General features: G+C 40.5%; 1 protein-coding gene across 2 annotated transcripts in view; it reads left to right on the forward strand.

Annotated features, from left to right (window-relative positions):
• LOC115417067 (golgin subfamily B member 1) overlaps positions 1–24,742 on the forward strand; it is a 50,175-nt gene that overhangs the window by 6,469 nt on the left and 18,964 nt on the right. Inside the window, exons 6-18 of one of the 2 annotated variants that reach the window (XM_030131030.1) lie at positions 6,542–6,694; positions 6,873–7,052; positions 7,138–7,260; positions 9,278–9,391; positions 9,621–9,927; positions 10,415–10,530; positions 11,156–11,273; positions 11,445–11,536; positions 12,098–12,249; positions 17,747–17,897; positions 18,878–18,968; positions 21,707–21,840; positions 22,454–22,563. In XM_030131030.1, coding sequence (XP_029986890.1) covers positions 6,542–6,694; positions 6,873–7,052; positions 7,138–7,260; positions 9,278–9,391; positions 9,621–9,927; positions 10,415–10,530; positions 11,156–11,273; positions 11,445–11,536; positions 12,098–12,249; positions 17,747–17,897; positions 18,878–18,968; positions 21,707–21,840; positions 22,454–22,563 — 1,841 coding nt within the window. Of the gene's footprint in view, positions 1–6,541; positions 6,695–6,872; positions 7,053–7,137; positions 7,261–9,277; positions 9,392–9,620; positions 9,928–10,414; positions 10,531–11,155; positions 11,274–11,444; positions 11,537–12,097; positions 12,250–17,746; positions 17,898–18,877; positions 19,002–21,706; positions 21,841–22,453; positions 22,564–24,742 lie in introns of both variants that reach the window. The other variant, XM_030131031.1, reaches the window with a different exon arrangement.

Below are 24,742 nucleotides of genomic sequence, written 5' to 3' on the forward strand. Positions count from 1 at the left end.
AAACAACTGCTAATTACGGGAAAACCGTAAAAGATGGGTAAAAACTGAAATGATCATGAGCATCAGAAAGACCTGGGGAACACACATATGTTGGTTTTTTTCCCGTACTGTGAGAAATGACTGAGTTAGGGCAGTCTAAAAACAGTCAACTGACCAGGAAAAGAAGAAATCCGTTAAAATGGTGAGTGAATGGGTGGAAAAAAGGGATATGCCTCCAAACTAGTGCCTGCAATTTCACTTTAAAAACAGCTAGGTCTTCAAACTTGGGTTCATATGAATCCCAGGAACCGTGGCTACATTTTGAAAAAGATCATTCACCTGCGATGTATGGTTTGGCCGGGAGGGCAAGTTATTCAGAGAATTTTTAGTTGAATTTTCGCTGCTCTTACACTCTAGCGTTATGACATCACACATTCTGAGGAAATTTGGCCAATTTTCACTCAACCCAGGGGTTTTTGAAGACTCACCTATTGAAAACCATAAACCCCATCCTCATACCACATACATTTGTGCGGAGAGGACGAAAATGCCAGCGTTTTAAAGTTTAAATGAAGTCTGTAGGTGAAAGTATGGCAAAGTAGTAGTGGCTGGAAAAAAGTGTAGTTTTCTGGCTGATTTTTTCCTCTCCCCATTCTTTTCTATGGGACTTTTTTTGCATGTTTTTCATGAATAACTCTGTGAAAAATTCATGACTCTCTACGACAAATACATAGTACAAGATTCCCGATGAAACCCCACGTTTTGATGTATAATTTGCAGGGGTCTTCACAACGCCCTAGGCCCTATTAACGGACAAAATTTTGTCCGTAAGATGAAGAATAATTGGACAATTTCCACACGTGGAAATCATGAGAGGGGCTCGGGGGTCGGGGGGGCATGTCGGTTCAGCGTTGCCAAAGACTTCATGGTCGGAGGGGAATTATGTGTTCTGAACTCCCATTCACTTTATATGGACAATCTGTGTGTCAAAGTTTGGCGGCTGACGGATGTCACCATTAGTAGTAGTAATAGAAGTAGTAGTAGTATTTTTAGTAGTAGTAGTAGTATTTTTAGTAGTAGTAGTATTTTAAATAGTAGTAGTAGTATTTTTAGTTGTAGTAGTAGTACTAGTAGTAGTATTTTAAATAGTAGTAGTAGTATTTTTAGTAGTAGTAGTATTTTTAATAGTAGTAGTAGTATTAGTTGTATTCTTAATAGTAGTAGTAGTTATAATATCACACACAGCGTTGCTATGGACTCTACAGGGTTGCTACGGGAGGAGAAACATGTCAGATTGATTAGGTTTATTGGACACACCTGGGACACAGCAGAGGGGCTGTTACTGTGGAGACGCTCAGTGCATCTCAGAGACACAGACAAAAAAGGAGCAGAAATCAGCCTCTCAGATCTGCTAGAGCAGCTCCCGAACAACTGCTAATTACAGGAAAACTGTAAAAGATAGATGAAAACCAAAATGACTGTGAGCTTCAGAGAGACCTGGGAAACACACAGATGTAGGTTTTTTTTCCCATACTGTGAGAAATGATCAAGTTAGGGCAGTGTAAATACAGTCAACTGACCAAGACAAGAAGGAATCTGATACAACTGGGACTTAATGGCAGGAAAGAAGGTATATGCCTCCGAACTACTGCCTGTCATTTCACTTGAAAAAGAGCTAGGTCTTCAAACATGGGTTCATATGAAGCCCAGGAACCATGGCTACATTTTTGAAAAAGATCATTCACCTGCAATGTATCGTTTGGCCAGGAGGGCGAGTTATTCAGAGAATTTTCAGTTGAATTTTCACTGCTCTTACACTCTAGCGTTATGACATCACACACTCTAACTCAGGGAATTCTGACAATTTTCACTTAACCCAGGGGTTTTTTAAGACTCACCTATTGAAAACTTTGAACCCCATCCTAATGCCAAGTACATTCGTGTGGAGAGGACAAAAATCCCTCCGTTTTAAAGTTTAAACGAAGTCCGTAGGTGAAAGTATGGCGAAGTAGTCGTGGTCGGAAAAAAGTGGACTTTTCTGGCTGATTTTTTTCCTCTCCCTTTTCATTTCTATGGGACTTTTTTTGCACGTTTTTCACAAATAACTCTGTGAAAAATTCATGAATCTCTATGAAAATAACATAGCCCACTATTCCCAATGAAACCGCACGTTTTGATGTATAATTTGCAGGGGTCTTCACAACTCACTACACCCTATTAACGGACAAAATTCAACTAAAAATTCTCTGAATATCTCGCCCTCCTGGCCAAACGATACATTGGAGGCGAATGATCTTTTTCAAAATGTAGCCACGGTTCCTGGGCTTCCTATGAACCCATGTTTGAAGACCTATCTCTTTTTAAAGTGAAATGGCAGGCAGTAGTTTGGAGGCACATCCCTTCTTTCCTGCCATTGGGTCCCCATTGTAACAGATTTTGTCTTGTCCGGGTCAGTTGACTGTTTTTACACTGCTCTAACTTGGTCATTTCTCACAATATGGGGAAAAAAAAACTACTTCTGTGTGTTCCCCGGGTCTGTCTGACGCTCATGATTATTTCAGTTTTTACCTATCTTTTACAGTTTTCCCGTAATTAGCAGATGTTCGGGACCTGTTTTGATCCAGTCACAGCTGCTCTAAATGCTGCTCTCTGTGTCTGTGTAAGTAAAGCGTCGTTGCCGTGGTAACGGCAGCTCTGCTCTGTGTGTCCCACGTGTTTCCAATAAACCTAATCAGTCAGACATGTTTCTCCTCCCATAGCAACCCTGTAGAGTCCATAGCAATGCTGTGTGTGTGAGTACAGCTACTACTTCTACTACTACTACTACTACTACTCCTCTTACTACTACTATTACTACTCCTACTACTACTTCTACTTCTCCTATTACTGATAGAATAAACTGATTCAAACTGATTCTCTCTCATACACACACAGACACAGCTCTTCAATTCTCAGCTGCAGACAGTATAGAACACAGACAGCTGAAGCTCAGGTGTCAGGTGATCAGCATCAGTTAATCAGGTCACACTTGACAAAAACTAATGAATAAAGTCTTCTGTCATGTCTGCTGTGTTTCTCAAACATTTTTCAGTGTCATTGTTCAGCTACATGCTTCTTCAGCCGAGACTTGGACTCATACTGGCATGTCCCCCCACCACCACCACCCCTGACCCCCGAGCCCCTCTCACGATTTCCGTGTGTGGAAATTGTCTAGTTTTAATTGTTCATCTTCCGCCACATTTTCGCTGATTAATGTGGTCTAGGGCGTTGTGAAAACCCATGCAAATTATACATCAAAATGTGCGGTTTCATTGGGAATAGTGGGCTATGTACTTGTAGTAGAGATTTGCAAAATTTTCGCAGACTTATTCGCAAAGAACATGCGAAAAAAGTCCCATAGAAATGAATGGGAAGAGGAAAAAATCAGCCAGAAAAGTCCTCTTTTTTCCGGCCACTACTACTTTGCGATACTTTGACTTACAGACTTCATTTAAACTTTAGAACACAGGCATTTTTGTCCTCTCCGGAAGAATGTACTTGCCATAAGGATGGGGTTTACGGTTTTCAATAGATGAGTCTTCAAATGCCCCTGGGTTGAGTGAAAATTACCTAAATTTCCTCAGTTAGTGTGTGATGTCAACGCTAGAGTGTAAGAGCAGCAAAAATTCAACTAAAAATTCTCTGAATAACTCACCCTTCCGGCCAAACAATACATCGCAGGTGAATGATCTTTTCTAAAAATGTAGCCACCATTCCTGGGATTCATATGAACCCATGTTTGAAGACCTAGCTCTTTTTAAAGTGAAATGACAGGCAGTAGTTTAGGGACAAATCCTTCCTTGGCTCCTATTCAAATCAGCATAAATTGGTGCTAAATGGATTGTTCCTCTCCTGATAAGTTGACTGTTTTTACACTGCCCTAACTCGGTCATTTCTCACAGTACGGGAAAAAGAACTACATCGGTGTGTTCCCCAGGTCTGTCTGATGCTCATGGTCATTTCGGTTTTTAACTATCTTGTACGGTTTTCCCGTAATTAAGAAATCCGCTTTTGTCTCTGTGTCTCAGTGGTGCGCTGGTCGTCTCCATGGTAACGGCAGCTCTGCTCTGTGTCAGGCCCAGGTGTGTCCAATAAACCTAATGAATCTGATATGTTTCTTCTCCGATAGCAACCCTGTAGAGTCCATAGCAACACTGTGTGTGAGAGTACAGCTACTACTACTACTACTACTACCGTTACTTTTTGAGATAGGATGTACGGTTATGGATTGACAGCAGTTTATTCGAGAGGTGTTTTCTCACTGAAATGAACACAGTCACATGTCTCATCCATCAGAGCCATGTGAGATGGACAGGGAACAGAATGCTGACAGCTGATTGGCTGAAATCCTCTAACTAACTTAGAGTGGAGAGGGTTAGGGTGTTACTTCTACTACAATTACTACTACTACTATTACTATTACTACTACTTCTACTATTACTACTACTACTATTGTTACTACTACTATTATTACTACTACTACTACTACTACTCCTATTGCTAATAGAATAAACTGATTCAAACTGATTCTCATATACACACAGACGCAGCTCTTCAATTCTCAGCTGCAGACAGAGTATAGAACACAGACAGCTGAAGCTCAGGTGTACTATGACTACTACTACTAATACTACTACTGCTACTAAAAATACTACTATTACTACTACTACTATCACTACTACTACTTCTACTTCCACTACTACTACTACTAAATATACTACTACTACTATTACTACTACTACCTCTACTACTACTCCTATTACCGATAGAATAAACTGATTCAAACTGATTCTCTCTCATGCACACACAGTCAAAGCTCTTCAATTCTCAGCTGCAGACAGAGTATAGAACACAGACAGCTGAAGCTCAGTTGTCAGGTGATCAGCGTCAGCTAATGGTGGTGTCCGTCAGCCGCCAAAGTTTGACACACAGATTGTCCATATAAAGTGAATGGGAGTTCAGAACACATAATTCCCCCTCCGACCATGAGGTCTTTGGCAACGTCGAACCGACATGCCCCCCCGAGCCCCTCTCATGATTTCCACGTGTGGAAATAGTCTAGTAGTAATTATTTTTTTGCTATAAAGGTCTGTAAAATGATTTGTGTTCAACAAAACTATGCTGCCCGATTTGTGCATCTAATCCCCCCGCTGCCAGTCCCCCAAAGGTGTTAACCTGCGGGAAACATTGTAATGTAATTGGCTTTATAGTACTGGGAGATTTAACTTTTATTGCAAACAAAAGCTTAGATCCATCCTGTTTGCCTTTATAGTAACCATACATACAGACGTCTGTATATACCATAAATTGAAAAGAATAAGTTATGTGCACTGAACAACAGGTCTATTGCAGGATTATTATTCAGTATATTTGTGATGCATTAATGAAGGAAAACATACATTACACTTCTAAAAATGTTAGGGCGGCCAACAGTGACAGGTCGGAGGCGTGAGAATGCACCAGTAATTGAGGCTGAATCTGATTAAACCAGAGCTGTTTGACTATTGAACTCCAAGGATATATGAGTGAGTAAAGTTGTTAAAGAATTAATTAAGAGGTGTATGTTTAACATCGGTGGTTTATTTTTCCGTTAGGTATTGCTAATGGAACTGCATCAGTGTGGTGTCTTGCTAGGTGTTAGCTGAAGCCAAAATACTCTCAGCCTTCAGCTCTGCACCTACAGCAGGGCAGGGGTGTCAGTCATGTGGCCCAAGGGCCAAAACCAGCCTGTTAAAGGTTCTGGCCCATGGGATGGATATTCGAAGTCAAGGGTGTTTTAGTTCAGGTTCCACGTGCAGACCAATTGTGATTTCATACAGTAACTTATAAATAATGACACCAAATTTTCCTCTTGGTTTAATGTGAAAAAAATCATGTTACATTATGCCTATAAATAATGAGAACTGCAAAATTCTTTTCTTTGTTTTAGTGCAAAACCCCCCAAAACATTAAATTCTGAAAATATTTACATTACCAAACTATCCTTTAACTAAAAAATGTGAATAACCTGAGCAAATAGGAACAACATGAAAAGTTTAAAGAAAATCTCACACACACACACACACAAACACAGACGCTGAGACCTTTCAGTGTTATGATATAGATTTTACTGGCCTGGCTGAATGTGGCCCCAGAAAGAAAATGAGTTTGACATCTCTGACCTATGAGAACTAGCCTTAAGTCTTCCAGTTTCAACATGAGATTACAAGGCTGATAGGTTCACTACTGCTAATGTTAGTGGTACTTCTGTCTCTGTTTGCACTTACTGAAGATAGATTTAAAGCACTGCTGCCATGTGGTCAGGGTTTAAACACAGCACATAATGAACTGTCCAACTGAACTCAATGCAGTGTTTGTGAAAGGCACTACACTGTCACAAAAATATAGATATTTTCTGACCCTCTTATTCAACAGAGCACTCTAGGTTTTGGGTAACTTTCTTCATTAAAGTAAACTTTAATGCACAGCTGATCAGCTCATACATTCTATCTACCTTGACCCAAAACTGACTCATTTCTTGCAGAGGAAAGAACTGGAGTCCCAGCGGCAGCGAGGTGAAGAGATGGACACTATGCTGACAGAGAAAGACAGAAAGCTGTCAGAAAAGGAGGCCTACATCGTCCACCTGCAGACGGCACTGGCAGGAGATCAGCTTATATCTGCACCACAACAAAAGGTCATAACCTTCTCAGTGAGCTGGGAACATTCCCTTGCCCCACACTTTCAGTAGTTTTTCACTGCTACAGATAGCAGAGGTTAACAATATTCCCAGAAATTTGAACATTTAGGGGTTTTTTTTTACCTCTGTAGCCTGCTGCCATTCCACTCACTGATATATTATACCATACCTTCAGGCATCAGAGGACAGTGAAATGTTGCAGGAACACCAGCTGCTTCTGCAGAGTCTGATAAGGAAGGTGGGAGAGTCAGAGGAGCGCTACAGTTTACTGCAGGAGCAGACGGACAGCCTCAAAGAGCTGCTGGCCACAGAGAAGGAGCAGTATACACAGAAGGAGAACATGTACAAGCAGAATGTACGTTTAACCATTCGCTCAGTTAATGAGGTTTTGTTTTACATTTTTAGATGCTGGTTTGATTGACTGTTTTGTTTGGTTTTAGATCCAGACATTCAAAGACATTATTCTCCAGAAAGATAACCAGCTGATGGAAATCAACCAAATGCACGAACAGGAGCTCTTCAAGCTAGCAGCAAAGTCTGATGCCAGTGCCGATCTAGAGCAGGTGTGGAAAATGCTCATTTTCTCTACAGGGTGTTTAAAAAAAAAAAAGTATACACTCAGAAAAATGCCTAAAAAATGAAAGTTCCAGAAGTTTCAGAAAATATCTATACGGTTATTGATAGACCAAGGTCTCATGCTTTCATTACCACAATGGCAGGTATCAGCCATACCACGTGAGTGAGCATGGTCCTTGTACTTAATTGGGATAGAAAATGGCTTGCGCACTGATATGAGAGGGTTAAAACAAGATCAGACACCACAATTGGAAAGCTTAGGCAGGTGCTTTAATGCTGTGTAATTTACAAGAAAATTCAGTTAACCCTTTGTCTTCCAGAAGCCTCCAAACTTTGCACCCAGGCTGTGCCTTCCTTTTACTCAAACAGCAAGTCCTTGCACGTCTGGTTCTGATCGTAGTCCATGCCAAAGAACGCAGGCACACACAGTTGATTTGTCAAAGAAGACACAGCCACAGTCCATTTCAATTTGCCCTTAGCTCTCCACAGGCCTAAAATGGACTGTGGTCTGACAAATGTAAACAGTGCTTCGTAGCTTCCAAGAAATTTACGTACTCATGCCTGGATGGCTAAACCTGGGTGCAAAGTTTGGAGGCTTCTGGAAGACAAACGGTTAACTGAATTTTCTTGTAAATTACACAGCATTAAAGCACCTGCCTAAGCTTTCCAATTGTGGTGTCTGATCTTGTTTTAACCCTCTCATATCTGTGCGCAAGCCATTTTCTATCACAATTAAGTACAAGGACCATGCTCACTCACGTGGTATGGCTGATACCTGCCATTGTGGTAATGAAAGCATGAGACCTTGGTCTATCAATAACCGTATAGATATTTTCTGAAACTTCTGGAACTTTCATATTTTAGGCATTTTTCTGAGTGTATACTTTTTTTGAAACACCCTGTAGAAAACCAAACCTATAGTCAACCACTTAGACTTTTTAAAATACCTCTATTTCCCTTTTCACCAGTACTGTGTGGTGTTGTCCAAATGGTTCAAAGAGTGTAGTAATACAGTCTATTTGCATCAAGAAAAGAACGTGTGTGAACGGTTTGTACTAACTTTCAAGGCTTTGTCTTCTTCCAGTAATACAGAAGCTGATAGTGAGAGCAGGAGGCCTTTTGTCTATCCAGTCTAATTCCTGTAACTGCAATATCTGAGAAGCAGATGGGCAGAATTTGTTATTAAAGAAAACTTTGGGTGTTTACATGCTTTTTGAAAAGATAGTGAAGACAAGCAAGAAAGGCAGGTGGAGAGAAGTGATAACATGTATAGAAGGGCCTGGGTCAAGGGCTAAACCCAGACTCTTACCTGCTCTATGTGAGGCACTGGGGGGCCCTGATGGGTGGGTGGAGTCTTCAAATTTGATAGAAACTTTCACTTTACTTGAGTATGAACTGATTTGATTTTTGGAGGTCAATGTTTGAATTCACAATTTTGGTTAAAACTCAAGAAGCCACATGCCAGTTATGAAAACATGACACAAATGAGTCATAGGATAATGTGATGACATTTTATGTCTGTGACATAAATCCATCATAACATTCTGTGAACACACCTCTCTGTCCATTATTCAACTAGTCGTCTGTCACAACAGTTTAATTGAAGACTGTATTTCTCACTGGATATGATTCACTGGACTCATATTCATCAATTTGGTGAAATATTACCTTGAAAATTCTTTGGATACTGTTCACTAAATTTCTACAGCTTCACTACATACTGCATATTCTAAAAGTGTGGACATGCATGTTGACAACAACTTGACTGGCTCATAGATGAACAGCTGACAGGCTCTAATTATAGCCATAAATCTTAAATTTCCTTTATTCTCTTATTGGTAACCTAAGCATTTAGTTGAAGTTCTGCATTCATACCACTTACCATTGTTCCATTCAAGGTCGTTCACTGGACTTAAACTAATTTTAGTTAAAATAAAAAGGTTGCCACTACATGAGGCTCACTCTTCTACTCTTCAAATGTTAAACGTGTTTTCTCCTTTACAGCTTTTAAAAGCTCTAAAACAGAAGCTTCATGAGAAGGAGGAGGTCCTTCTGGGTAAAACTCAGGTTATAGATGTTCTTCAAGGAGAAGTGGATGGCAGAGACCAGCAGATAAAGGTCAGGGAGACATCTGCAGTGTATTCTGTTTTCCTTAGTTCATTTATTATAATGGGGTTTCTTTTTAACTATACTTACATTAATGTACATCTAAATTCTTCCCACAATGCTGAATAATGTGACATGGCTTTTCCCAAATCTGTGTCTGACCCCCCCACACCACACACCCCACACCACACACACCACAACACACACACACACACACACACACACACACACACACACACAGGAGCTAATAGAGCGACTGCGAAGGCTACAGGTCGAACAAAAGAGCCTGGAGTCCAAGATGGAGGCAGAAAAACATGTGATGAGAGCCCAGATTCGTGACCTCATGGAGAAACAGCAGACGGAGGTTCAGCGACTAAAGGAGCAGCATCAGGCCCAGATGGTCCAGACCCAGCAGGATCTACTGGGGCAGCTGGAGGAGCTGAGGAGAGCCTCAGCGGCAGCTCCTCTCTCCAGGCAAGAGGTGCCAGGAAGTAGGAATGATCCCACTGCTGACTCAGTTTCCACCCAAAGGATGGCTGATCTGGAAGGTAGGGCGCTCCCTGTGTGCTCTGGGAAAAAGTATGTGGTAGCATATGTTATATTGCATTTTTTTAAAATTTATTCATTTAATATTTTTTGGTATTCTATAAATCTGTCATCTGTAAAAATCATTACACACAGAAACCATGCATGAGTATGACACATTTTATTATTTATTGAGAAAATTCCCAATGACAAAGAAATGGTCTGGCTTTTTTGCACAACAAGAGTTTTTACCTGTGAGATTCCTTTGAATTTCATTAATTTAACTAACTAAGCTTGTTGTGGTCAAAGATGTCAGTCCAGGCTTTGCAATTAATGCTGAAATTGTGTGGTCATATGAACATGCAAAGATTTGAGACCAAAACAACTGGGTTATGAAGGCCTTAAAAATGGAAGTCAGATTTCTACCAGACTCTTAACCTAAATTGTGCTTGTTTGTCAGTCACCTTCAATACTCACCATACAAACACTTTCTCTTTTTGTTCTTCTCAGCCCAAGCCAAGCAAAAAGCAGAGGAGGCCAGTCGATCAGAGGCCAAGTTCCTGAAAATGAAAGCCTGGTCTAAGACCCGAATCAGACAACTGGAGGAAGAGTTGAAGAAAAGCCAGGTGGGCAACAACTTTTGAGATTTGATCTATTTATGGTCAAATATTGCTTTGTTTTCAGCCCGATAAGAGGAGATGAGATGAGATGAGATAAGACTTTATCTCACCATGGGAAATTTTCATTTAACAGCAGTAGCATTACTACAAGCAAGTGAAGAGAAATGACAGATAGAAAAACAACAAACAAGTGAAGAATGAAATATAAAGAGAAAAAAAGAAATCTGGTATTTATATAATTATATAAATTTTGAATTAATAATTATTTCCATGTTACATATTACTATGTTGTAAAAATCAGACATTTTACAAACATCTTGTCTCAGTGCATTTGATTAAATCATAAACTAACTATATACCATAATAATGTGGCAGTGTTAACTGAACTAACTGAGGGAATATACTTTATATTCAAATGAAATGCTCAGAATTGTGAAAATTGAATTGGAATGTATTTAGCCAAGATGTTTGTGGAGTCTTCAATTCCACATACACCTCAGCAAGTGTGGATTTTAGGGATGGGATGAAAGCGCAATACAACAGAACAGAATGCAAAATAAACTCTTCCTGGGAAACCAACCAAAGTTTCAAACAAAACCTGTTTGAACGTTGTTTACTTTCTTGTGTTAAGGCTGGAGTCGCACCGCCAGATCTGACTGCACTGCGGAGTCGCATCACAGCACTGGAGGAGGAACGAGAGGAAAACCTGTGGAAAGTGGAGCAATATGAGGAGCTCAAAGCAAAGAACGGTACAAAAGCAAAATGAGCAAACCCTCCTTTATTGAAGCTTTAGATTTCCATATGTTTGAAATTCACCAAAATCATATTCAATTTTGCCACATAGCCAAGAGCTTTATTGCCAATGTAAGTGAATGTCTCTAAGCCTCTTTCTTTCTGTGTGGGTTTTTGATCTTTACCAGACATGCTGGAGGCCAAACTAGTGGTATATGAAGAACAGCAGAGGACACTACAAGCAGACCTGGAGCAGTTTACAAAGCGGGCTGCCTCACAGGTCAGAAACCCTTTGTCCTTCATCTTTTTTCTTTGCTTTTTATCTCATCGGTTGACAGGTTATGAGCTATTGCAGAGATGTGTCTGACGTCGTCTTCATTAGGAATTTATTCACTAATTTTCTTCTCTACTGATGTACTGGTCTTCTCTACTGGTCGGATTCATTTCAAATGTTATATGTAGCTTCCTTATGACAATGTCGATGAAGTTTGTTAACAATTTTGAGAAATTTAGGTTTTGTAATTTTTGACGAATTTTGGAAATATTTTAAATTTGCCTTTACTTATAATGGGTTATATTTTGATGTCTTATAACATGGAAATGGTAAGAGATAAGTTCTCCTTCAGTGAAAGTATCACCCACTTGGGGAGACTGAACTTCTGCATGAAGACCACAGGACTCTAACATGGCACCAGAACCTGATAACCTCATCAATTTAAGTTATAATTGATTCTTGATAGAACATGCTGGTGAGATACAGGGCCATTGGTCCTATTTTGTTTTTTTTTTTGTAAATATAAATTTTTTTTAATGCCTACAATGTGGTTCCCTCTGGTCGCAGGCCAGTGAGTCGGGCAGTGCTGATGACACTCAGAGCCAGGTCCTGGAGTGGCAGGAGATGGTTGCTGAAGCTGTCAGTGCACGAGACCGGGCCAGGGAGGAGAAGGCAACTATGGCCCTGCGTATCAGCCACATGGAGGAGGAAAAAGAGGGTAAGCCTTTTGCAACAAGAGGATCCTGTACTATGAATGGCAAGTTAATGCATGAAAATGAAATCAGGCTCAGTTTTCTTCAAGTTGAGTGGGTGCCAGTTAGAATTCATGAGCTTTTTCAGAAAAATATACATACCTATTCATGAGCATCAAGCCACTGTGCAAAACACAGCGAGAAATTCTATTCTTTACATATATTATAAGAACCTGTTATTTGCTTAGATATGCTGCAGCCAAATATATGGCAAAAACCACATTTAACCATCTTTTAAATTGGCGTGCTTAATTTGTCTTCATTAGGATAAAGCAATCTCTGTGCTATAATCATTGTGTATGTATTTTTTTTATCTACTAAATTTATAGTATAATGTATTAGTGGACCATGTGACTAAAACACAGGAATGAATGTGGCAGCAACAGGGTAATCAAAATCTGAAGTTAAAACACTACATCTTTTAAATTTGAGAGTTGGGTGTGGTGATGGAGGTGTTATTTTGACACTGGCTGCTTTTAATCTAATTTTCCTGCTTCTGTTCTAGCTACTGGATTTTCAGTCTTTTTTATGCTGGATGTAATATGTTAAATCCTAAATTATGAGTAAAGATATTGATGGTGAGTTTAGTTGCTACTATTGCATGTCTAGTATGTATAGTTATTAGTTAAGAAAAAATCAAGAATGATGATAATTTACATCTGGAAGGTTTATTATTCAGATCAAGTAAAATGATGCTGGTAGAAATGCAAATATATGACATCATCCACCCATACCTGGATTTGTTTGACTCTAAAAGTGTCACTGGGCTGTTCTATGGGCCTTTACATTCTGAAATTTTACAGTCTGCTCAAAGATTCAGCGGAGGTAATGAATATAATAGGCATGACCTTGAGACAGGGCCTTTTATTTATACTGTGATACTGTACCTGTGATCCCATTACCGTTAATTACATTAGGTGTAAGTTTCCAGTATACTTTGTGATTGATGTGTAATCTTTGTCCACACTGGGTTCCCTATGTTCAGTTAATTCCAGTGTCAGTTCATTAGCATTGATACTTTACTATTGCAAGCAGCACATGCCAACTTTCATTTAAACTCAACAGGAAGGGCCCAGTACAAGAAATAAGTATAAGTTTATTCCATAACTCAGTTTTTGCTCTAACATATCCAACAGCGCCACATTTTGTACCTGTAAATTCGTATTACTTTGACCATATATCCTCTGTTTTGTGACTCAACATTTATTTTTCTTTTGTTTCTGTTTTTCCCGTTTCCTAACTGTTCCATCTTTGTAATGGGGAGTTTTCGGTTGACCCCATGCTGCCTCCCATCTCGTGGACCTCCACCCCCTATACACTGTCCCTCTCCAGCCCCTGCTCCAGGGATGGGAGCAGTCACACAGAACAGTTTCCCATCAGTTTTGTGCATGCAGGCTCCTGGACCCTCTGGTGCAGCCCCTGCTCACTGTACTGTCTGCAGTTCGTCTGAAACTGCTTTTGTTGGGGTGAACTGGCGGCAGTACAGTGACAGTCTGCACTCAGTCTGCCATATCATTTTTCCTCTCCTCCCCTCTCCTAAGGTTGTTTCTCTGTTTTCCATTCCTTGTTTGATTTCCAATGTGACCACATTCAAATACTATGAAAAAATATCAATAATAACATACCAAATGTAATCAAACAACACTTTAACTTTTCTTTGTTACGGTGGCTAGATGTGCACTTACCCTAGGGAACCACTAATCTATGTAACCTCTTTTCATTAATTTACCTTTAACCGACCCATAGTCATGTCAAAATAATGTGGCTAATGGGCCTCTTCACATTACTTACGGGTGTTGATTTTGATTAGCTGTGGGTACCACAGATTATTAAATTAGTGAAGAAATAGTAATGCAGTCATTAATGACACCTCTGAGACATTATGAATAATGACACTTGAAATGAATGCTTCATTTCATTCAGAGTACTCAGAATAGTTAACCAAGTAATCATCTGTTGACCCTTAGAGGCATGTTAACTGTTGTACTCATACCTCTCTGCAGCTCAATCCTTTGCTAATTCCTGCCAACTGAATGATTGACTTCAGACTTCAGACTTACTTTATTATTATTCAATAAATGCATCATCAGTACTTTATTAAACAAAATATCGATGCTTTGCTCACCACAGTTTCAGTTTACAAATAGAATAAATAAAAACACACCTCGCAGAGTATAAAGTAGCCTAAAATACTGTAATCATTTAAAATGTATATTTGTATATATGTATAAAAAATTTTTAAAAGACTAAAAACTAAAGTGCATAGTGCAATAAAAGTGCTTCAAATTATTGCACTAATGAGGCAGCAGTGGATTGGAACAAGTAATATTTTCCTTGGCTGTTCAACAGTCTTTATGGCCAGGGGGAAAAAACTATCTCTGAATCTGGAGGTTCTGCAGCATCCGCTGCAGAACCTCCTGCCCGATGTCAGCAGCGTGAACAGTCCATTGTGTGGGTGTGAGGGGTCAGAGGACAGGCAGCGCTTGCGCCCAATGTCCTGGACGGGGGGAGAGCGGGGCCCCCACTATTTTCTCCGCCGTCCTCACCACCCTCTGCAGGGCCTTCCAGTCCAAGGCCTTACAGGCCCCGGACCAGACAGAGATGCAGCTGGTTAAAACACTCTCTATCGTGCCTCTGTAGAAGGTGGCCGGGGGTGGGGTGGGGACTCTCCTCATCCGATGCAGGAAGTGCAAGCGCTGCTGTGCTTTTTTTTTACCAGAGCCGTGGTGTTAAGAGTCCTAGTTAAACTGTTGGTGAGTTTCACCCCCAAGAACTTAATGCTACTGGCGACCTCTGCTCCAGTGTCATTGATGAGGAGAGATGTATGACTGGGCTGGGTCTTCCTGAAGTCAACAATCATCTCCTTCGTCTTGTTGACATTAACGATCAGATTGTTGAGCCTGCACCAGTCCACCAGATGTTTCACCTCCTCCCTGTAGGCCAGTTCGTTGTCATCCTGGATGAGACCCACAACGGTAGTGTCGTCCGCAAACTTCAAAGCATGATTGGAATTGAACCTGACAACCTGTCCGGGAATATTGTCAGGGCCCGCCGCCTTCTGTACGTTGACCTTTCCCAGCGTCCTCCACACATCTGCTGTTTCAAGCCTGAGTGCCTGTTCGTCGGGGTGGGGCGTGGCTCTCCTCGCGGGGGTGGTGCTTAACTCCTCAAACCGTCCGTAGAACTGGTTCAGTTTGTTAAGGAAGCTTATATTGTCCTGACAGGGGGAGTGAGCAGCTTTATAACCAGTAATGGACTGGATGCTCTGCCACAGACGTCTGGTGTTACCTGGGTCCTGGAAAAAGCCATGGATCTGCTGCCCTTGAGAGCGCTTTGCTGCCCTGATGGTCCGTTTCAGGTTAGATCTGGCTACTCTGAGAGCCCCAGCATCGCCGGATCTAAAGGCAGCATCACGCTCTCTCAGTGCAGCCCGTACCTCCTTGGTCATCCATGGTTTCTCGTTGGCCCTAGTTCTAACAATCTTGGTAACACAGATGTCCTCTGTACACTTCTTGAATGTACGCACACACGGTCAAAGCATACTCTTCCACATCTCCACCGTCAGTTGCGGCCTCCTTAAACATGGTAGTTTTCAGCCAGTGCTTGTAGCTACATCTCAGTCTGAGATATGCTAGTGTTGCCTTCCTTAATACATGTCTCTCATGAGCTCACGACCTCCATTTACAAAGCTGCTCAGTATGTGGTAAGTGTTGAGGTCAAATGTCCTGTTTGAGGCAGGCAGCCGTCTATATTTGACTCTTTATCTTAAACAAACCGGTATACAGAAAAGATCAACTCTACTTTGGACTGTTTTGTTGCATGTTCTAGATTTCATTAATTTCAGTGCAGCCATAAGTGGGACTGGGCAATAAAATGAAAGGATACTTATTGTGTTGTGATTGTTCTACATATTAATATAGCAAATGCTGGGTGTAATTTCTATACTTTGATTTGTCCTGATGTACCACATTTATGTGCATACCACAGGCCAGTAGGGACAGGAGCAGCATAGCCTAGCATCTAGCCTGCTTAAAGCACAAAGAAGAAGAAGGCTAGTACACATCCACATTCTAGTGCAGTGTGTGGATTTTAAGTTCTTAATGAAGATTTGCGGTCAGGTAGTGCATTCGTTTCCACGGCTGATATGTTGGCTAAAGCTAACAAAGATTAGAGTGGTTAAAGTGGGGTTTCTTTGGCTGCTATGCTCAGTGTCCTTAACCAAGGTCCTGGTGAATATCTGGAGTGCCCTCAGTAGCAGCTCAATGCTAATGCTAGGTGCGATGTGTTCTAAGATGGGTAAAATGTCACACAGAAGGTTTTGACATTGGAAGTACTTATGGTACACTGCATGTTTTTGTAAATGTTAGTGCAAAACTCCTAATGCACTAACGATTGCAGGTCTAAGTGCATGAGTATGCAGCTGGAGACATAGCTTTTGTGTTATTTAGACTGGTTTGTTTTACCTCAGATTTGTGAAATGTTCTGCTGTTTGTGAAGTTCTGAGAATAAAGAGTAGTTTATGATCTGTTTTCATTAACTTTCACTCAGCAGCACATCTCAGCCTTTAAACAAAGAAATAATGATTTGACATTTATTGTGGTGATTACTGATATCAAGTATTGTATATTTTTTTAAATTATTAATAGCTATGTTGCCCAGCTTGAACTTCAGTTCCACTTCACTGTATACGCAGTGTTAGCGAATGAGGTCCTTTCCTGCTTATGTAGTTGTCTGTTTGGATCCTTCTGAACCTGTGTTGACCACTGCTTGACCCCCTGAACTCCTCTCTTTTTCTGCCCCACCCTTTGCTTTAAGCCTTCCTCCTTTCCCCTGCCTAAACATAAAAAAATCAGCCTGTCATCACAAAACGGATGGGAACATGTTTCATTCATCTTGTTATGGCTAAACCAATCTGGCATCATCCTGCTTGCATTCTGTGCTGCTAAATTAAATTTAGAAGTTTTGACAATGGCCGCTGTTCTTCCTACCACAGCCACCTTTTACCCCGTCTTCCACATGTTTGAATGCACCCTGTTTTCCTTGCTATACTCACTAGGACTGCATTGCTCTTGGCATGAAGCTGCTTTCGTACCACCTTTCTCAGGTTCACATAAATTGACTCATACACAGAATATCCAGAGTTTGCAGTAACTTTCTTACTTCAGTCTTCTTTCTCTTAGTCTCTTTCTTAATTCTGTCCTTACAGTCTTGTCTGTTGATTGGAAATTGTTTGAATAAGCTTATTTGTAGAGTCCAAAGTGCCTCGTCTTCCCCTTCAACCCACCCACATACATCATTTAGCCCATCTCTCCTCCAGTCCTCTCTTTATCTTAACTATCCCGTCATCAAACGTGCCCTCTTTCACTCTGCCATCCATCTTTCCGTCCTCTTTTTTTCCAACTCCCCTCCTTCCATAAATTCATCATCAATCCAACCCAAACTCTCCCTTTCCCTGTGGCACAAAACTGATTGAGGATGACTGGTTCTTTCCTGGCTGCTCCGATCCAGCAATGACCACTCGGCAGCAGGAGTTGGAGGAGGAGCTGGCTCAGACTCGGGGGCTTGGTCAGCACCGGGCCAAGAAGCTGGGACCCCCATCCCAGCGAAGCCTGCAGGTATGTGGACAGGCTGACATTACTGTCTGTGTGCTCAGGTCACACCCATTGGACTATGTTTGTAGTGCATTAGTTCCATTAGTAGTAGTATCTGTCTGTCTGTCTCTCTATCACTGTCTGTCTCTCTATCGATCTGTCTGTCTGTCTGTCCGGCCGGCCGTCTCTATCTATTTATCTGTCTATCTGTCTCTGTCTATCTGTCTCTATCTATCTGTCTGTCTGTCTATCACTCTCTGTCTGTCTCTCTTTGGCTCTATCTCTTTATCTCTCTATCTCTCTCTACACACACACACACACACACACACACACACAATATTTGTCTTCGGAACATTCTTACAGGATGCTTTACAAGCTTTTAGAATAATAGAAACCGCTGAAACAGATGCACACATGGAATTTGCAAGTCAAAGCTCACTATCTCTAAAGTTAAGAGATACCATATTTTATATATATATATATATATATATATATATATATATATATATATATATACCATACTGTTTCACAATCATTAACTTAAATTTAACTTCGTTTAACTTATGAGATAAATCGAACTATGGATTTAACAGTTTGAAAGCGCTCACTCACAGCTCAATCTGTTGATGTTACTTAATATTTACATACTGAGATGTTTGGAGGTTGCTAACTGACCGTAGCACTTGTAAACACACTAAAAATAATTTGTGTTTTAGTTTGAGGATATATGAGAAGTTGTGATGGGATTTTTCCATTATTTTATAACATGAATAAATAATTTTTAGGATCCCAGTCACATTTTCCCACAAAATAATAGCAAATTTAAGTAGTAGTGTGCCTCAAATATCTGATTCGTAGATGGAAAGGACTGCAGTATACTTTAAGAATGTACTGTTTATTTGATCCAGTTCTTTAACAGCATTTTCCACTTTGAACTAAAGCTCTTACGATAAAATTGGCCACATATCCTGTCAATGCTTCAGTTGAATTTCTTTAACTCACAGGAGGACTTTGAGTTCGACAGGCACCCGCCATTCCAGGATCCACGCAGCCCCTCAGAGAACACAACCCCAATGGAAGGAGAGAACATGGGAGGTTGGTGGCCCGAGTACAGTTCTCCTGATACAGGTGTGAGACCGGCTAGACAGTTTACACTAGCATGCACATGGCCATACGCAATTTTTTTAAACTTTTTTTTTTTTTTTTTTTTTGAGGGCGAAAATCTGTTGTCTTGTGGTTGAGTTTTTTCTTTCATCTGTGGCACTCATTTTGTGTTGAGTGTTGGATTATGGCTGTTGGTCGGGTTTTTGAGTTATTTTTTTCTAACCTGCAACCATTGTGAATGTACTATAGGGCCAGGCTTTGTTACTACATTAAATAGGAGTTAGCTTGGTTTAAGCTTGTGTTATTTGTCTGTTTTTGGATTTCCTTAATGTATCCCACTCTGGCAAGCTAAACTAAGCTTACCCCGATTTTTAGGTAGATAACATTAATAAAATACATCGCATTCTTTGTCATTTAGTTGAGTTATGTTGCTTGAACACGTGCATGCTGGTTGAGCTGGCTAGCGTTTGTTGGGTTTATTCCACTGACTGCACTTGAGTGCATACAGTATAGGTGGCAAGATACTTTCATCTGTGGTAAGTTTTGTTTTTCCATTGTTTGCATGTTTTGGTCATTTCCTTCATTTCCTCTCATCTTGTGCTAAAACTGAAAAATACATCAGGACACATCCTCATAATAATATAATAGCCTCAAATTGATCCTTAATGGGCTTTCTATATAATATTGATATTCCAGCTTTCAACAGCAGGGGGAACTAATTTACCAGAACACACTTACGTCTACCAAAGTCACCAATGACTTAACACGGACTGTATCAGTCACTGAATAAAATATAAAACTCATTGTTTAAACACGTGTATTATAGTATCGTGAAGTTTTCATCTTCAAACTAAAAGTCATAGCTGTTTTTCAACAGATGGTCAAAACAGCCTTAGTAAAACCACAAATCACCTCTATTTTCTGAGTGGTTTGTGTTGTCAGTAGCAGCACTAGAGATCTGTTTTGAAGCATCCAAAGAAGGTCTAAACTTTCACAGTTTAGTCTCAACCATCACGTCTTTGGTATAACTTCACAGCTATTTAAACACTAATGATAATTTTAGTTTTTTTTTTTTTTTAAGCATTTGAAAGTAAAAACACAACAGAAAGCTGATGTGTTTTTTGCTTGACTGCTACTAAACCCTTCAAAATGCTTTTACTCCCAGTGTTTTAAAGAATGACTTTTTGTATCTAAGTAAGTATCTTTTATGTCTTTAACACTTTCAGTGCCATGGGCCGATTAAATCGGCTTTACGAAAACAACCTGTAAAGTGCCACAGGCCGATCAGATCGGCTTTGGAGAACACGCCACATTTGTGTACAAACAAACCATCCACCCCCATTTCTTTCTCACATTTCGATGACGTTCTTTCTGTGTCCCCCTTTTGAGACCAAGCAGACGGGAATTTGAGGTCACGCGACCGAATAATATTTTTATATCTTTTTAATGTTTCTTATTCTCCGGTGTTTCATCAGAGGGAGCCCTCCATGCCGGGGGGCGGCTGTAGACTCCGGGGGCTGTGGCGGCGCCTTCTCTCACTGGGGTCCGCTCCTTTCTGGTGGGTGGGGGTCCCAGTTGGCCCTCTCCCACTAGTTGGGATGCGGGGCTGTGTTGCTGGTGCTTGGTCGCCGGGGTCGGCGGCTGCCTCCTGGTGTGGATGGCTCCCTGAGACAGCGCCTCCTAAACTGATGTTTTACTTTTACTTGTACATTTTTGTTCTGGTCTACCCGTGCTCAGTCAGTCTTCTTAAGTATGTGTGAGCTTGTGGGTTTGCATGTATATGTGTGTGTGGGTGGGTGTGGGTGGGGGGCAGTAGTGATTTTTAAACTGATATGTAAAGCACTTTGTGCTACAGTTTTTAATGTATGAAAAGTGCTATATAAATAAAGATTATTATTATTATTATTATTATTAATTATGCAAATTACGATCAATAATGAATCGGCTGCGTCCGGTGCGTTTTGGATCTAATCAGCAATCGGTCGGATGTTACAGAGCGGTTTCCTGCAGGATTCTTCAAATATTATAAAAACGACACAAAATACTGAAAAACGGCCAAATTCTGTGGCACTTTTAAGGCTTATTAGCCCCTTAACTGTCTGGCACTTAAAGAGTTAAAGGTGCGGGAGACTTTCGTGACCAATTTTTCATCAAATCTGTAAAACCTCAGTCATAGCCTAAGTATTACGAATCCTTAAGTCTTTCTGTGATTACTCACCTGAATCTCTTGCATCACAGTGAACAATTTCTTAGTGACATCCACCATAAACAGCAGCCATCTTTAGCAGCTGCCGCTGCCAGGTGGCTGCACGAACTGCTGTTTCCCACAATGCATGTCGCAACAAAATTCCGAAGATGCCCGAGTTACCTCCTGGCTCTGTTCATAAACAATGGTTTGTTTATGGTGAATGGCACTTTAAAATTGTTCACCATGAAGCAAGAGATTCAGGTGAGTAATCACAGAAAGAGTTACGAATTTGTGATACTTAGGCTATGACTGATTGGTCACGAAAGCCTCCTGCAGCTCTAAGTAATCCATGTACACAAGGGATGCACTTTATCACATATTGTGTGTCCAGTGATCATGTCATTACACTGCTTTGCCTCCTTTCAAGAATACTTCCTACTTTTTCCCTTTTGTGTCAATTACCACAAATGTTCAGTTTTTCATATTGCCTCTAATGTCAGATGATGTCCCTAACATCTAATCTCCTTCCTGATTATTCCAGATGGTTTGAGGTCTGTTGTGGAAGAACTGGAGCTTGAAAGGAACCAACTACAGGAGCAGATCCTGAGCCTTGAGGAGCGATGTCAAGACCTGGAAGATCGGCTACAGTTACAGGCCCGAATCGAAACATTACAGGTAACCCCGTCTTCCGTGTCCCCATTCACCTTAAACACAATTCTTATACATCCAGCATTAGCCTTTACTTACCTACTAATGAGTAAATACATACACAGTCAATGAAATGCATGTCTTCCCCTATCTGAGGACTAGGATGTTGTAACAAACCCTTCTAATACAGGTGACGTTTGATGTAGATGAAGATGAGCAGCCATGTTGGGTCTCTCAGGTGTGTCTCAGCATGTGTGCGCTAGAGAGCACCTCTGGCGGTGATATCTAACGGTGTGGTGTGCTTATATAGTCGTAGACACTTTAACCATGTTCAATACAGTGTCAGAGACTCACTGGGCATGTTGAATTTCACTTCACTGTTGAACTGTGTAACTTTCTTAAGTGGTAAAAATGAATGTTTCTTTTTGTCATAAAAGAGGGAAACAAATATAAAATCTGATACCTTGGAGATGTTAATATATACGCTAATAAGAATACCACTAATGTAATTACATTTCCTTCAGTGCTGTTCTCCAGCGGGTCTGCTGTCCTCCGTTTTCATGTGTAGTGAGACTTTTTTTTTAACCAAGGCTTCAGAGTTTAATGTTTGCATATTGATGTTTCTTTTTCTACTGTACAGAATGAGTCAGAGAAACTACAAAGCCAACTTGCCAGTGCCCGAAGTCAACAGAGCAGAGAGGCAGAAAAGCATCAGCTGTTAGTTAACAGTCTGAATGAACAGCTAAAAGGGTAAGCTATTCTTTGACAGGAAACGTTTGCCACCTGCTTAAAATTGACTGAATACAGCTTTGTGTAGCTCTGTTTGCTTTGCTGGGGTGTTTTCGGGTTGTCCTGTACTAGCACAGGTCACTAAGGTTTTAAAGGGGTGATATTTTGGTTTTTTAAATGAAATTATGCATTTTAAGACATTTCCCTGTGGTCTACATAAACTGTAAATGCTATGCTTAGGGCTGAATTCTTCATTAATTAAACTCCACAGGTCAATCTTTAACCCTATTTCTGAGTAATGATATATGAAAGGTCGTTTTGAGCACTGGCACTTCAAATGCAAATGACCCCACCCCCTCCAGGTTGTGGACTGTGCACTCTGTCCCATTCAGCTACTTGAGTTTGTTAATACAACCAACTAGGGCTGCACGATTAATCGATTTTAAATCAAAATCGGATTTTTTAATTAGGGCAATTTTTAAAAAAGGGAAATCGTAAAATCGATTTCATCTCTCTCGTGCCTCCGGGCCGCGCGCTTGTGGGCTACTGTAGGCTCTTCCTCCTATCAGTGACAGCGGTCTGTCACAGAAGTCCGTGTAATGACCGGACTTTAAATGTGTTAATGAGCCCACAGTACTTATAACAATGTAAGCCGTGGCTTCACGCATGGATCCTGCAACTGAAATATAACTGCATGCGGATCACTCATCTTACATTGTCCTGGATCTGTACCGTACTGTCTTCTTCCGAACCGGGTCCGGGTCACGGGGTTATCAGCCTCAGCAGAGGAGCCCAGACAGCCCTCTGCCCACACACATCCACCAGCTCCAGGGATAGAATCCCTCCAGTGTGTCCTGGGTCAGTCTGTTCCACACACGGATCCCCCAGTTTAAATATAACCGCATGGGGATCACTCATATTGCGTGGTCCACGCACGCACGACTGATGCCTGTCACTGACTTACATTGGTATCACTTCTGTGGGCCCAGATACCCCAAAAAGAAAAAAAAAAAACAAAAACATTTTTTTTTAATTATTAATTTAGTCCTCTTACTTTCTAAATTTTTCATTCACAAAGGTAAGTTCTGTAACACAAAACCAGATATTATTTATTTTTTTGAAAGATGTTGAACTTTATTTAAAGCTGTTTTTTTTGCCAAAATTGTGCAGCCCTACAACCAACAACTGAACATTTTAGGTAATTTGCTCAAAATTTGGACATATTTTCAGTATGGACTACAACCGCTGCTACTGACAAACAATTATGTCGTACTCAGAGAAATGTTTGTTGGAAGTCTTGACCTTATATGTGCAAATTTTGTGACGTAACCAGTTATAAAATGTAACAAATTATGAATGGATGAATTGAAACAGGTTGTAAAAGTCCACTCGATTGTTGCCAAAATGAATATAAATATAGCTTTGTAGCACCTGGAGGGTTCAAATTCAAACTTTATGAACTATTAGGGTCCCCAAGTACACAAGTAAATGTACCAAAGACTACTAAAAGTGGGTTTAGCAAAACATGACCCTTTAAGTTTATTTTCAGTAAGTTTATAATGATACTTTAGCATCTGCCCTGCAGAGTTTGTGCACTGAGTTGGTAAAGAAATAATTAACAATTAACAATTATCCTTAGTCAATCCAGTCAGCTACAGGTCTGGCTCCAACCTGCGGTGAGTCTGGTCTGGTTTATACACATGCTTTAGACTTATGCTAGTTTGACAACGTTATTGAGTCATTATATGTAATGGTTCTCCAATGGGACAAAGAAGGCTTCCACAGAGTAGGAAATAAATGGAAACGCCGCAGCCATAGCTACACGAAAATATAGATGTGTTAGTTTACTTCAACTAAATATTGTCAAAATGTTCTGATAATTTTGGTCGAAAATCATGCAGAAATGCAGAGTTTCTAGTCAGATAAGAACAACAAAAAGCCATCATACACAGCCTCCAGAACCAGTGAGAACTAGTGGTGAACTCGGTTTAGGTGATGGCAGGTCACCCAGGCCTACTTGATGTTTTAGCATTATTCATCACAATGATAAGTTGGAAGTATACATGTCAGTATAGTAAGAGTCATCATACATATCCCATATAAGTCTGGACATGCATAGATGTAAAACTGTAACAGAACCAACGGAGCTAGTTTACATGGCCTTTGACAATACTGAATGCAGTCTGGTACAGTTTTGCAC

Source organism: Sphaeramia orbicularis, chromosome 3, assembly GCF_902148855.1.
Source record: "Sphaeramia orbicularis chromosome 3, fSphaOr1.1, whole genome shotgun sequence".
Lineage (NCBI taxonomy): Eukaryota > Metazoa > Chordata > Actinopteri > Kurtiformes > Apogonidae > Sphaeramia > Sphaeramia orbicularis.